General features: G+C 43.7%; 1 protein-coding gene across 1 annotated transcript in view; it reads left to right on the forward strand.

The window, feature by feature from the left end:
* Nucleotides 1-15,673, forward strand: part of SMC5 (structural maintenance of chromosomes 5) — a 74,764-nt gene that overhangs the window by 45,867 nt on the left and 13,224 nt on the right. The window contains exons 18-23 of the mRNA XM_054177766.1: nucleotides 5,538-5,663; nucleotides 6,311-6,406; nucleotides 6,801-6,905; nucleotides 7,112-7,231; nucleotides 13,586-13,765; nucleotides 13,863-13,958. Of these exons, the coding sequence (XP_054033741.1) occupies nucleotides 5,538-5,663; nucleotides 6,311-6,406; nucleotides 6,801-6,905; nucleotides 7,112-7,231; nucleotides 13,586-13,765; nucleotides 13,863-13,958 (723 nt within the window). The remainder of the gene's footprint in view (nucleotides 1-5,537; nucleotides 5,664-6,310; nucleotides 6,407-6,800; nucleotides 6,906-7,111; nucleotides 7,232-13,585; nucleotides 13,766-13,862; nucleotides 13,959-15,673) is intronic.

Raw genomic sequence — 15,673 nt, forward strand, 5'->3', positions numbered from 1 at the left:
TAAATTGATTTAAACAATTGGTATTAATAGTACTTAAACCAAGTTTTAGGAAAACGCAGTTTGTGTTTTACCTTGTATAAAATTTCAATCTTCAGATAATTGTACACTGTCACCAAGTGTGCACTCAAACACAAATTCATGAGGAAGCGTTGACTGCTTGTAATTGTGTTTTCTTTAACTAGCTTCTTGCTTTGCACAAAACTAGTTGCAGTACTGATGGATACAACAGAATACAAATTGTGCATTCAGAATATGATTTGCTTTTGCTTTTTGGTAGGTGCCTTTCTGGAAGCTGTAATCACAGCCCCACAGGAATACAGAACTTTCCTGAGGTACCTGTACAAAGCTCTTTACAAGTTGATTCTCATGCTATTGACTGAAACAAATATAAACCTCTGAGCTATGACTTTTCTTGGTAGCATCTCTGTTCAAAACAGCAATTCTTTCTGCTTAAAGTTAATTCTCTTTTTTCTAGATGGTTTGCTGAGGCACCCTGAGGAAATCACTAGGAATCTTAACATTACTATTGTGATGAAGAGGTTATTAATTTATTTGTATGAAATATTACTTACCTAAATATTAATGTTATTAATTATTAAATTATCAATAACCAAAGAATCACTATTTTATATGCAGATTCTAGTGCACGATTGTGAAATACATCGGTTTAGTATTTACAATTTGGACCCAATTAGAATATTTACAGAATTAATTTCTATTTGTGTAATGAAGGGTGCAATTATGCCGCTTCTCCACCAGGTGGCGACGCGGCAGGGCGCTGGCCGCTGCTCAACTATATGCAGAGAGTATTACAATGTGTCAGAGGCTTGAACTGGAAATGTTCTGCTAGGCGCGGGTGCTTTGAATTGAATGTTAGTGCCAAGCACATGGAAGGTACACTGTGTCCTTTGTTTGTAGCGAGGTTAGTTGCTACGCTGCGGTGGAGTGGCTGGCGGGCAACCTTGTCCTTCCCGTGGCATCATTCAGAGGGCAGGACCTAGGCTAGCCGGTAGGCAGGCTCTCGTAGCAGGACTCAGGTGGCTCCCTCCAGATGGCAGGGAGCGGTCCTGTGTGGTCGGCCCTGCAGGGCCAGTAGGGCTGGTCTTTACGCGGGGTCGGCCCTGCGGCAACAGGCTTCGGGGCCCGTGTGGGCGGCAATGGGCTTTGGGCCGGCGTGGATGGCCCTGGGGAAGAGGCGTGGCTGCGTGGAGCAGCTGCTTCCCCTTTGGCTCAAAGGAGCGGGCAGGACCCTCTTGGAGTGGTCCCAGCTTTGGAACACAGGCACAGATGATGTTCTGGATTTCCCTGGGGTTCACAGGGCACGGAGCAGCAAAGTGGTGGCTCCTCCTCTCTCCCACAATGGCCGGGTCGTGCAGGCATGCAGCTCGGCACTGCTCCTGCTTTCCGAGCTGACGTACAAGGTTGTGCAGCTCTTTAGTCTGCTGCTTAAGGCTGAGGCAGACTTTTGGACTGCTGGACTCGGCTATTCCCTTCTCTGTCAACTCAGCTATCTTACCATTGGGTAGATACAGTGGGCGCTTCTTCCGACTGGTGGGGCTGGCAGTACAACACTGTAGCTTCTCAGACTTTCAGCGAGAGTCCCTCCCCTGGAGACTCTCAGGGCTGAGGCTCGACAGGCCTGCCCGGATGCTGACTTCTCTCCATCTTGCAGAGGCTGCTAGTTTGCTTGTATGTGGGAGTGAGAAGACTTACTAGCAATGGCTATGGACATGAGCTACCAAGCTCGGACAAAGAGTGAGGGCAACTTGTTTACAAGTGGGGTAATACTTCCAAGATTCTTAAGGCTGGATTTGGCCAATGGGAACTCTCTTAAACAACTGGCTTTAGCCTATAGAAAGCGTGAAGCTAGAATTATGCCCATACTTGGTAGCAGCATGCCCATCCCATGCGATGGGTGCATACAGGTGAGGTTGGTTGTGCTGCCTGGCTGAGCCCTTGGCCTTTGTTCCCCTCAGGAAAGGAGAGGTATGTGTCCACATGTGCTGGGACAAGTTTCAGTATCTGGGGCATAATTCTGGGCCTATGGTGCCTTCACCACAACTCTGCACCTCGGAATATACAGGAATAATGAAAAAAGAAAACTTGCCCCCTTTTGGTTTTTAATTTATTCACCATTTATTGTAGCTGTGACAATCAACTGGAAAAACTGTATGAAAATTGGTACTTAACCTTCTTGTTGAACAGTCATTTCACTTGTTCTAGTATGTCACAGATTTTCTGATGAACGATGAGGTTTTTTTCTGCCCAAATGTGTTTTGCTTTTCACACCTTGTTTGCCTTGTTATTGTGAGGTCAAACATGTTTCAGGTTAAGCTGTTTCATTAAATTTCTGGGATCCACAAAAGAGTCCAGTATTAATTCAGAACTTTCTAACATGTTCCTTAAAAATCATTTATTGAATGGATCACAGAGCATATGCAGATACATAATGGTATATAAGCATTGTGGTGCACTGTTTTGTTTGTGCTAATTCGGAATGACGCAAGAACTTGATAGTAAACAAAAGGAGGGCCATACTCCACTCATTGCTGGTTTATCTCTATAGCTCTAGCACCAGTTCTTCTTCCCTATATGTGACACTTCCCTTCTTCTCTGCAATAGACTTTATGAAGTGGAGGGAGAAAAAAAATGTAGAAAAGGCCATCTTCTTTTAACCTTTTTGAAAATGTCAACACAGTGTAGAAAAATATCTTGAGTGTATTTGTGAAGATTGTGAAATGCTTAGCTCAAACGCTTGGTGAAGGAATGGAAAAATAGGATTTTTGAGTTGATGTATGCTCTAGAAAACTCTACTGATGGTCACCCATGAACATAACTCTTCGTATTGCTTCTGTTGTGTTCAGTAAATAGAGTATGAAAGGAAGGTGAGTTGCTATCAGTGTCTGTGTCCTATATTTCAGAAGCATGGAGTAAACAGTTATCTAACTGAATCATCTCCAAATGAATACCTCAATTTTTTTTGCCACTGGAGGGCTCCCATATTTAACTGAAGTACACAACAATAAAAAACAGAAAGAAAAGTTCTCCCAAGTTCAGGAACGTAGCTGAAGTTTTTAAACTGTCAGAGGGAAGTTCAAAAGCAAAATGTTGTGCATATGGATTTTGAGCTAGAATTTTGTGTCTCTGAAAAAGTGTATTCCCATGGTGTAATTGTCTGTTAAAAACATGGGTTGCATACCATGTATGCAATCACTGTATAGTAAAACAACTGCTGTTTGTGAACAGAGAAAGACTTGTGGGTGATGTAGTAGTTGGAGGCTGTCTTGGGCACAACTGTCATGAAATGAAAGAGTTCTCAGTTGCTAGAGAAGTGAAGAGGGGTTCAAAAGAACTGCCACCTGGGGCTTCTGATGGGCAGACTTTGGTCTGTTTCAGAGACTGGTTCAGAGAGTCCCTTGGGAGGCAGCGCTGAGGGGCTAAGGAGTCTGTGTAGGCTGGATGTTCTTCAAGAAGGAAGTTTTAAAGGTTCAGGAACAGCCTTTCTCCACTTGCCATGAGACGAGCCATCATGGAATAAGGACAGCCTGGCTGAATGGAGAGGTTTGGTTGCAGCTTAGGGAGAAAATGAGAGTCTGTGGTTGTTGGAAGAAGGGGCAGGCCACTGAGGAGGACTACAGTGTTAAAAGGCTATACAGGGAGAAAAGGAAAAGGGGTAACTGGAAATTAATTTGTCTTCAGCTGATAAAGAGAACAAGAAATGCTTCTACAAAAGGAGGACTGAGGAGAATCTTTGTCCTTTGCTGGAGGCAGGGGGTATATAGTGGTCACGGATGAGGAAAAGCCTGAGCTACTCAATACCTTCTTTGCTTCAGTCTTTGGTAGTAGGATTAATTGCTCACTAGATACCCAGTGCCCTGAGCTGGAAGACAGAGATTGGAAGCAAAATGAAGCCCCCATAATGCAAGGTGGTTAGTGACCTGCTCCACCACTTAGACATACACAAGTCTGGGTCCAGATGGCACACACCCAGGGGTACTGAGAGAACTGGCAGAAGTGCTTGCCAACCCACTTTCTATTGTTTACCAGCAATCCTGGCTGAGTGGGGAGGTCCCAGCTGACTGGAGATTGTCAAACATGATGCCCATCTACAAGAAGGGCCAGAAGGAGGACCTGGGGAACTGCAGACCTGTCAGTCTGACCATGGTGCTGAGGAAGGTCATGGAGCATGTCATCTTGAGTGCCATTATGCAGCATGTGCAGGGCAACCAGATGATCAGGCCCAGTCAGCAGGGGTTCATGGAAAACAAGTCCTGTTTGACAAACATGATCTGCTTCTATGACAAGGTGACCCACTTAATGGATGAGTGAAAGTTGTGGGTATTGTGTACCTGGACTTTAGTAAAGCCTTTGACACCGTTTCCTACAATATCCTCCAGGAGAAACTGGCTGCTCATGACTTGGATGGGTGGATGATACACTGGGTGAAGAACTGGCTGAATAGCTGGGCTCAAAGAGTGAGGGTGAATAGAGTAAAATCCATTTGATGTCCACTCACAAGTGGTGTTCCCTAGGGATCACTGGTCCAGCTCTCTTTAATGTCTTTATCAATTATCTGGATAAGGGGATTGAGTGCCCTTTCAGGAAGTCTGCACATTACATTGAGGGCCAATGGCATCCTGGCCTGCATCAGGAACAGTGTGGCCAGCAGGAGCAGGGAGGTCATTCTGCCCCTGTACACTGCACTGGTTTGGCCGCACCTTGAGTACCGTGTCCAGTTCTGGGCCCCTCAGTTTAGGATGGATGCTGACTTGCTGGAACGGGTCCAGAGAAGGGCAATGAAGTTGGTGAGGGGTTTGGAACACAGGCCCTACGAGGAGAGGCTAAGGGAGCTGGGGTTGCTTAGCCTGGAGAAGAGGAGACTCAGGGGTGACCTTATTACTCTCTACAACTACCTGAAGGGAGGTTGTAGACAGGGGGATATTGGTCTCTTCTCCCAGGCAGCCAGTACCAGAACAAGAGGACACAGTCTCAGGCTGCACCAGGGGAGGTTTAGGCTGGATGTTAGGAACAAGTTCTATACAGAGAGAGTGATTGCCCATTGGAATGGGCTGCGTGGGGGGGTGGTGGAGTCACCAACATTGGAGGTTTTCAGGAGAAGACTTGATGGGATGCTTGGTGCCATGGGTTAGTTGTTTAGGTGGTGTTGGATTGGTTGATGGGTTGGACGTGATGATCTTGAAGGTCTCTTCCAACCTGGTTTATTCTATGTATTCTACGTATTCTATGTATATGTATTATATTAGACAGGTGGGGGTGTTGATCTGCTTGAAGGTATGGAGAGACTGAAGAGAGATGGGGACAGCCTGGATGGATGAGTTGAGCTCAGTCGTTGTCTGAGGTTTTAACAAGGCCAAGCACCCAGTCCAAAGTGCCCAGTAATTGCAAGCAGCAGGCCTGTGGTAGGGACCGATTTGGATGTTGTTTGTTGCCAGCGTGCTATCATCACCTCTGGAAATTTAGATTAAAGGGTGGGGGAAAAGTATGTGTTTTAATATCTTTAATGTATTTTCTAACAGCAAAGATTTCATGAACTGGATGATAGGAAGCGAGTTCTTACAGAAAACTCCAAGGAATTACTGAAAAAAGCTCGACATGTCTGCAAACTGAGTCCAGATCAATATCTTCCAAAAGAATTTCAGACTGTATGTAGAAAAACAAATCTCCACGAATCTCTTACATTTTAAGTAGTGCATACCATTTTAACTTCACCAGCAAAGAATATTATTTATTTTATATTAGAAGGCTACTAGTAAAGGATTTTGTGTAATTCTGTTTTGTTAAGTTATGGATTGTGACTTGCTTTACTTTTGAAGCACCTTTCAATAGTGCTGGAATATTCTCTATCGTTTTGTGCACAGGGGAGTAAAATTTCCTCTGAAATTTCAATTAAAATCCAAAGTCTTACATTCATAGAAATAATTAGATGCCATATTCTGGCTTCTTGCTCTAAAGAAGCACACAAAGAACTGAAATCCATGCTTGCCTACTTACCTGGAGGTCTTCCCAGCCTCTAGAAATATTTGCATGGCTTAGCTAGCATAACCTCTGGCTTATACCAAGTCTCTGAACATCTGTACCCGCACACAGTATATTTATCAAGTGGTAGCACTTCTGCTCTCCTTTCTATGCCCAGAATAGGTTGTCCAGAATCTTGCTGTGTTAAATTTTGAATATGGGACATCCTGATTAAAAGCAGTAGATTTTGTTTTGGCTTTTTGAATCTCTTTTTAGCAAACTTGCAGTCCTTCATTAGCATTACTGTGTAACACATGCATCCTTTTCCTTCTAGGCTTTTCAGGCTCTTCCGTCCACGTTGGAGGAAATTGATGCATTTCTGAATGAAGAGAAAACCAGGGCCTCCTGTTTCACAGGCCTGAATGCTTCGGCACGTTCACTACTTCCCTTCCACCTTCCCTTCCTCCCCCTCCATCCATATTGTACTTGCTTCCCTCTCTGTGTTAGATCTTGTGGTATAATAAGCTAGACAGCAGGAACAATGTGCTGTAAATGCCAGATTCTGCATCTATTAGAATTTTAAGTAGGTTCTCCAAAAGAACAGTGTGTTCTGTGCCTTTAAAAAAAAAAGTGTCACAGTAACCTGAAATAAGCAATGCTTTTCAGTTTCTTTGCTTAAAAGCTAGAGATTGATCTCGTTCAGTGTGCAGTGCAATAATCCATATAATTGTGTTTGAACATAATCAGTGCAGTGTGATACTTCTACAGTCAAGGTTAGAAATGGTGAACATTTTGTTTTCTTGTGTATTTTCTTATTCTGACAGGTTGTGGAAGAATACAATAAACAGACACAAGAAATAGAGCAGCTGACAGACTATCTAGAGGAGAAGAAAAGGGAATTGGATAACTATAAGCAAAACATTTCCCAGGTAATGCTAAAGATTTTCACTTCTGTACCAGTACGTCGTTTTGAGAATAGAAGGTATGTACAGAAATGAAGGGTAATATTCTGAGTTATCTTGAGTGCAAACTGAGATGTTATCTTCCATAATTATGGTATTTTATAATTTAAATTCTATCTCTAAAGGAAACTACAGTTACTAAAATGATTTTATGTGGATATGTCTACTTCTAGGTCAAAGAAAGGTGGCTAAACCCCCTGAAAAAGCTGATTGAGCAAATAAATGAGAAGTTCAGTAACTTCTTTAATTCTATGCAGTGTGTTGGTGAAGTTGATCTTCATGTGGAAAATGAGGTATTATGATTTATTTTATGTATGTAGAAGCAGCATTCATATTTTCACACATCATCTTCTACTAGAGATTGCGAGAGAGAGAAAAAAATGAAACAAAACCGGGTTGTTACTTGATTTGTAGTAGAAAGATGTTGTGTTTAAAAAACCCAGATTTTTACTGATGAACATGCTTCTTTTTGTGCTAGAACTGACTCACAGCCTGGTGAAAGGAAAATTGATTCTGCGTCAAAGTGCATATAGGACTTTAGCTCACTGACTTTTGGAGTCTTCTGGCAACTTACAGGGTTCAATCAGAAGCATTGTATTTACTTTAGTTCAGACTTATTAGGCTAGTGATTTAATCCTGGTTTTTTAGCTATTTTATGTTATTCTATTGGCATTTAGTGGCTAAGTATACAATGTATTACGTGTAGTATTGATTTGGTTTTACTTGTACTTCTACTTATTTGGAAGTGCCAACCTGTTGCTAACAGAGAAAACGCCAAGGGTGAGAAAGGTGACTTGTCTTCAAAACTGGAAAAAATTGGCACTTAGCAAATGTGAAGTCTTAAATATGGCAGGTTACCTTTGCTCTCTCCTGAAGTGTATATGGATTTGCCTCAACCTCAGGGATTCACAGTTCTGTGTGTCTATAGTATTGTTACAGAAGAAGAACCAGAGGATTGGAGTACGTGAGAGTACATACCAGTACAAGGCCTTAAGACATTTCACTCCTGAGGATTCTTGTCTGTCTGCATGTGGAGTAGAACACCAGGAACAAAAACAGATGTCTCCTTCCTCTGATTTAGCCGATTAGCGGATCTGAGAGAATTTGATCCGTCCTCTCCAATGTTAGATGCTATCTGATATGTACATTACTTATCCCAGAACAAGACCTGAAGGTAGCAGAGGAGCTGGAATGTATTCCTACAGACTTGAAGTTCCTTAAGGCAGTTTTAAGACTTTTAAATGGTATAGCTTATTTACTTCCTGTTGGCATTTGGACCTTGTTGTTCCTCACGAAAGCTAGGCTACAATGGGACTCTGTTCTGCCAGGTCACCCTAGTTCATATGCCTTTTGATGACTGTGAAATGTCTTAATCTGAACCAAATTGGCACAGAATTGTAAAATTATTTCAGTTGGGAAAGACCTCTAAGATCATCAGCCTAACACCACCATGGCCATTAAAGCATATCCTGAAGTGCATGTTTACACATTGTTTGAACACCTCCAGGAGCAGTGAGTCTACCACCTCAATGTGCAGCCTATTCCAATTCCTGATCAATCTTTCAGTAAAGAAATTTTTCTTAATATCCAATCTAAGCCTCTCCTGACACAACTTGAGGCCATTTCCTCTCATTCTATGACTTCATACTGGGGAGAAGAGACTGACCCCCACCTCACTACAACATCCTTTCAAGTAGTTGTAGAGAGCAATGAGTTATACTTTCAGGTTCCTCTTCTCCACACTAAACAATCCCAGTTCCCTCAGCTTCTTGTAAGGTTTGTTCTCCAGACCCTTTGCCAGCTTTCTTGCCCTTTGATGGACACTCCCGCACCTCAATGTCCTCCTTGTAGTGAGGGCCCCAAAACACGGTGTTCAAGGTGTGGCCTCACCAGTGCTGAGTACAGGGGCCCAATCACTTCTCTATTTCTGCTAGCCACACTACTTCTGATACAGGACAGGATGCTGTTTGCCTTCTTGGCCATCTGAGCACACTGCTGGCTTGTGTTCAGAAGTCTGTCAACTAGGAGCCCCTTGTACTTTTCTGTCAAGCAGCTTTCCAACCCCATGCCTGTAACATTGCATGGGATTGTTGTGATCCAAGTGCAGGACCCAGTAACTGGCCTTATCAAACCTCAGACAACTAACCTTAATCCAGCCTGTCCAAATCTCTCTGCGGTGTCTTCCTACCTTCAAGCAGATCAATACCCCCCACCCACCTGAACCTCTAAGACTTGCTTTGTAAACAGCCTTCTCATTTGTTCCAGCTTCTCAAAATAGGCATGTTCTGTTTTCTATGTGATGGGTTTTCTTGTTGTTCCTTTGCCACAACTTTCAAAATCTAGAAGTATTCTGTCAGCAACCATCAAGAATTGCCTCTTGTCCATTCTTCTACCCAAACATTACAGTTACATTATCAGAAGAAAGGGAGTCAGTGGCCTCCAAGAGCAGGGTTTATGCTTCAGCAGTCCATATGAATAGACCTGTTGGAAGTCATATTCCCAAAGTTTTTTAGTATTCCTTATAGCTGTCATTAATTCAACAAGTGTATTATAAGGATTGAGTCTTACTATACTGTATAGTAAGCAGTCATTGTGGGCTTTCTGTACTGGGAGGTTGCATTCACATTCCTGCACTGAGTTTAGCTGAACTTCAGAAATACAAGCAAGTGCTCCAAGGATTTATTTTTTCCTCAAATTATGAATGTATCTCCTTGTATAGGCCTTATTTTGGACCGCATCTGTTATCCCTGCACCTCTGTACACCATTGACTCTGACTCCTGATGAGTGTCAGTTTTCTGTTAAAAGCCAGGGTCGAAATCTTTGTCGTGTGATTTTTCTGAGTATGAAGGGAAGTTGCTGTCATGGTGGATTTTTTTATGGGCTTAGTATCTCAGTCTGCTGATGAAAGAGAAGTGAAGGATTTAATTGCTGCTTGCACTCCTAAGTGGTTCAGATAGGATCTTAACCTACACATCCCCACCCGCCCCAGTCTTCCCACTGTTCAATTTGGTAGCATCATATACCCTAACAGCTTTTTAAATGATGAATGGAAGTTACAGAAGTATTGCTTTCTTTTTCTAGCCAAGGGTTTGGTTTGTTGGGTTGTTTTGTTGTTTGTTTTTTTCTTCTTGCATGAAGACTTCCTTGTCAGGGATTTAGAAATTAATAAATTGTTACTGGGAGGGAGTAGTATTGAAAATTCTCTTATCTAACAGGAATGGATGGCTGTATGCTGTTTAGTAGAGACAGGCAGGGCAGAAGAGATGGTGGAGTTGGACTTTAAAGAGAACCTTAAAAATATTGAAGTCAGCTATGGTAATTGTGGAAGCCCTGTTGAATGAGAGGGGGTGTCTCCAAGGGAGACTTTAGACATCTGTTACCAACCCCCAAACCAAGATGACATGACCTATGAGGCAAGTCTTGAGTCACTTAAGAAAGCTTCAGGTCTTGAAAACCTGTTTCTTATGGAAGACATTCGCTGGAAGAACAACACAGCAGTTCACCTGGCAGCCAACAACCTTCTGGAATGCATAGAGGATTCCTTCTTAATACAAAAGTTAGATGTGCCAACCAGGAATGCAGTGCCTGCTGGACTTCCTGCTTGTTAACCAAGAAAACCTTTGTGGCAGTTAGTGACAGCCTAGTCTGCAACAATCACAATATTGTGGAGTGTGAGATACTCCAGAGCATGCTAAAAGTGAGCTCCAAAACAAAGGTTTTAGATTTTAGAAAAACAAATTTCAGGGCTCAGTTGTGGAAGCTTCCATGGAGGACAAAGGAGTTAGCAAGTGCTGGGGGTCCTTCCTTCAAGAGTGCTCTCCTATAGACACACAAAACCACTTCTTCCCCTATAAAGGCAAGGGAAGTAGGTGAAACAAGAGACTGCCTTCTGAGCTTCTGGGTTTGCTCAGAACCAAATGGGAAATGTGCCAGAGATGGAAAAGTGGAACATTGTTTATTGAAGACCACAGGGGCATTACCAGGGTTTGCAGAGATCCAGATAGGAAAGTGAACACTCAGCTTGGACTGGAATTGGCCAAAGTTACATTAACAACAAGCGAAAACATAAAGAGGCTATAGGCCCACTATTAAACAGGAGAGGTGAACTAGTCACCTATGCTGCTGAGAAGGCACAGGTCCTCAGCACCTTCTTCAACCTTACCAACACTGCTGCATCTCAGGCCATGGGGACAAAAATCCAGGTTGGTGCAGGCAGAGACCCACCTTCAGTGGAGGGAGAGTTAGTGTGTCAGCTATTGCAGGAGCTTGATCCATATGAATTGATGGGCCCAGATGCCATCCGCTCAAGGGTACTAAGTGAACTGGCTGATGTTGTTGCATGGCAGCTTTCTGTAATGTATTAGAAGTCATGGAGATCAGGAGACATCCTTGAAGACTGGAAGAAGACTGTCACCCTCCTCTATAAGAAAGGTTCCAAGAAGGTCCCAGGTAATTACAGAACCATTCGCCTCACTTCAGTCCTGAAATTTATGGGACAAATCTTCCTGGGGACTGTCACAAGTCAGCTGGAGCACACAACTGGGAAGAGCCAAAAAGGATGCACCAGGGGCAAATCATGCTTGACAAACCTGACCACCTTCTGTGACAAAGTAACTCTCTCAGTTGATGCAGGGTGTGCAGTTGACATTGTCTACCTAGACTTCTCCAAGGCTTTTGACCCAGTCCTCCACAACCTCCTCCTAGAGAATCTGACACATTGTGGCCAGTGTGGTGGGTGGGGAACTGGCTGACAGGACATACCCAGAGGATGGTGGTAAATAGTTCTTTCTCAAACTGGCAGCCAGTCACAAGTGGGGTACCCCAGGGATTGATGCTGGGCCAAATGCTTTTTAATATCTTCATTAGTGATCTGGATGTTGGGATCAAGAGCAGCCTGATAAAGTTTGCAGATGGCACTAAAATGACTGGGGAGATTGACACTCCAGAAGGGAGAGTCAGACTCCAGGAAGACTTGGACAGGCTGACTGAGTGGGCTAGGAAGAACCTTACACAGTTCAGTGGGGACAAATGTAGAGTCTTGCATCTGAGAATACATAACCCAAGAGTACAGCTCACATTGGGATCCACCTGGATGGAGAGCAGACCTGTGGAAAGGGACCTGAGGGTCTTGGCAGACAACAGGCTCAGCATGAGTGAACAGGATCCTGGATTGCGTCCACAAGGGCATTGCCAGCACACATAAAGAAGTCATTGTCCTACTCTACTCAGTGCTTGTCAGGCCGCACCTTGAGTACTGTGTGCAGTTTTGGTCCCCACTGTACAAAAAAGATGTGGACAGTCTGGAAAGTGTCCAGTGAAGGGCCACAAGAATAATCAGAGGACTGGAAGATCTGCCATATAAGGAAAGGCTGAGAGAACTGGGCTTTTTCAGCATTGACAAGAGGAGGTTTAGGAGACACCTTATTACCATGTTCCAGTACATAAAGGGTGGCTACCAGGACTATGGAGACTCTCTTTTTACAAGGAATCACATGAAGAAAATAAGGGACAAGGGGTACTAGTTACTCCTGGGGAGATTCTGATTGGAATCCAGAAGAAAAATTTTTCACAGTGAGAGCAGTTAGACATTGGAATAATCTCCCAGGAGAAGCAGCGGATTGCCCTACATTGGTCAGTTTTAAGACTCAGCTTGACAGGGTGCTGGACCTTCTCATTTAAACTACACTGTCTCATAAAAAGGTTGGACCAGATGATCCTTGGGGTCCCTTCCAGCCTGGCCTTCTGTGATTTAAGGACAATATATGAAACAGAATTAATCTGGATCTGGACAGGTTAGACCCATGCGCCAATGTTAATTGTATGAAGTTCACCAGGGCCAAGTGCTAGGTCCTCCACCTGGGTCACAACAACTCAATGGTAAGTTACAGACTTGGTGATGTGTGGTTGGAAAGCTGCAACTCAGAGAGGGACCTGGGGGCATTGGTTTACAGTCAATTACATATCAGCCAGCAGTGTGCCCAGGTGGCTAAGAAAGCCCATGGCATCCTATTAGAAACATGGTGGCCAGCAGGAGTACTGTGTTTGATTCTGGGCCACTCACTACATTGAGGTACTGGAGCATGCCCAGAGAAGGGCAACAGGGCTGGTGAAGGGCCTGGAGCACATGGCCTGGGAGGAGCATTGAGGAAGATGGGATTGCTCAGTCTAGAGAAGAGGCGGCTGAGGGGAGACCTCTACAACTACCTGAAGGGAGGTTGGAGTGAGGAGGGGGCAGCCTTATCTCTTTGCTGTTAAGCACCAGGACTAGAGGAAATTATTACAAACTGTTCCAGGGGAAGATATTAAGATACATTTCTTCACAGAGAGGATTATCAAACATTGGAATGATCTGCCCAGGGCAGTGGTGGAGTCGCCATCCCTGGGGGTGTTGAAGCAGTGTGTGGACCTGGTGCTTAGGGACATGGTTTAGTATTGACCCTTCAGTGCTAGGTGAAATGTTGGACTAGATGATCTTTGAGGTCTTTTCCAAACAGATGTTTTCTGTGATTATGTGATATTAAGTTGAACCTGAGTAGTTTGAAGATCCCTATAGCACATTTGACATAAATTTTCTGTAATTTGCATGTCATTGGCTAATAAGCTGTAGCACAGAGAAACTGAGTGTAACAAGTATTGGCTTTTGTAGGAGGAGTATGACAAGTATGGGATTCGCATTAGAGTCAAATTCCACAGTAGTACTGAACTTCATGAATTGACACCGTATTACCAGAGTGGAGGTGAGAAAAGTGTTTCCACTATGTTGTACCTGATGGCTCTACAGGAATTCAACAGATGTCCTTTCAGGGTTGTAGATGAAATAAATCAGGTAAGGATCAGTAGTGTAGAATATAACTTCTTACAATACAGATGCTTATGACATAGTGGAGAGAACAGAGTTCGCTTGTCTTTTGTTTTTCTTTTAGGGAATGGATCCAATGAATGAGAGAAGAGTTTTTGATATGGTTGTGAAAACTGCTTGTAAAGAAAGCACATCTCAGTACTTCTTTGTTACACCAAAGGTGCGTGATGGAAAACTAAATGGAAAATTTAATGCATAGAAAAGTTGAGTTTTGTGTGATAATATCCCCATATGCACTGTATGAGTTATCTCTGTTTTATCTAAGAACTTAATATTCAAGGGTAGCTGTGAGAGAATTTGTCCATTTTAAAGACAGCCCTAGCAGGAGTTCAAACAAGTTGTACCAAGGACCAGGTTACAAGGCCATGAAATGCAATGCCTCTGTGATAATTGCATAGAATGGGGATTGCAGCAGAGACCAACTTCCAGTTACCTCAATGTTGTAGTCTATAAAAAAGGGATATTTTCATTATTCAATAAGTGGAGTGATTAATAAAAATATTAATAATTTTATTAATAAAAAAAATCCCAGAAAAAATATTAAATAAAACCTATTTACAGGTTTGAGGTGTTCGGTTCTGGAACAGATACCTCCCCAGCAGGAACAAGTAACAATTTAAACAATAAGCACAAAAATCCAGAAACAACAAACAGCACTTTAAACTGTAAAGAAAAGGAACCTCGGCAATGAAGCCGGCGATTGCCCACAACAGGGGGGGGGAACTCCAGAATTCCCTGGGGCAACAGACCTTCAATAGGTGCTTATAAAAATCAGATACTGTAATTACTCACTGATCCTGATACCTCATGGCACATGTTAAGATCTAGACAAACCAAAATGGCATCGACCACATGGAAGCTGCAGGAGCACCATTTCACTTTCTGTTGGTGTCTGCAGCTTATTGCCGAGGCAGGATTTGCTGCCAAAGGATTTGTAGCTAAAAGCTTTGTAGAGAGGAGGTTCTTCAACTGTAATCCTTTTGCAGCAGCGGTCGCTCCTTGCTCTAGCCAAACGAAACTGTCCCGGGGACTCAGCTCCTCTGGGGTTTCACCTCTTGGCCCGGCAAGATGTGTGTCTGATCCTGGGCTTTACAACGCTGAGAATAGCGAGGGGTCTTTGCTGTCTTGTCTGGGTAAATGGAAACACAGTTCAGCTTCCAAGCGAAGCTTGTAGTTCCTTCCAGAGCATGGACAATTGCAAGACAAATGCTCTGGCTCTTTGGGCTGGTGTTTGTAGATTTCCTGAGACAAGAATGGCCAGCAGCGACACAGATCTAGGGATAAAACTCTGATATTGCAACCTATAGAAAGCCGCCTTTCCAACTGTGGCCAAAAGCATGCCCTCCTGGCTCATTCTGGCTCTGAAACACGCTCAAGCAAGCCTAAATACATGGAATACATAGAATAAACCAGGTTGGAAGAGACCTTCAAGATCATCACGTCCAACCCATCAACCAATCCAACACCACCTAAACAACTAACCCATGGCACCAAGCACCCCATCAGGTCTTCTCCTGAAAACCTCTAATGATGGCAACTCCACCACCTCCCCAGGCAGCCCATTCCAATGGGCAATCACACTTTCTGTATAGAACTTTTTCCTAACATGCAGCCTGAACCTCCCCTGGCGCAGCCTGAACCTCCCCTGGCGCAGCCTGAGACTGTGTCCTCTTGTCCTGGTACTGGCTTCCTGGGAGAAGAGACCAACCTCCACCTGGCTACAACCTCCCTTCAGGTAGTTGTAGAGAGTAATAAGGTCACCCCTGAGTCTCCTCTTCTCCAAGCTAAGCAACCCCAGCTGCCTCAGCCTCTCTTCATAGGGCTTATGTTCCAAACCCCTCACCAACTTTGTGGCCCTTCTCTGGACTCGTTCCA

Source organism: Dryobates pubescens, chromosome Z (genome assembly GCF_014839835.1).
Source record: "Dryobates pubescens isolate bDryPub1 chromosome Z, bDryPub1.pri, whole genome shotgun sequence".
Classification (NCBI taxonomy): domain Eukaryota; kingdom Metazoa; phylum Chordata; class Aves; order Piciformes; family Picidae; genus Dryobates; species Dryobates pubescens.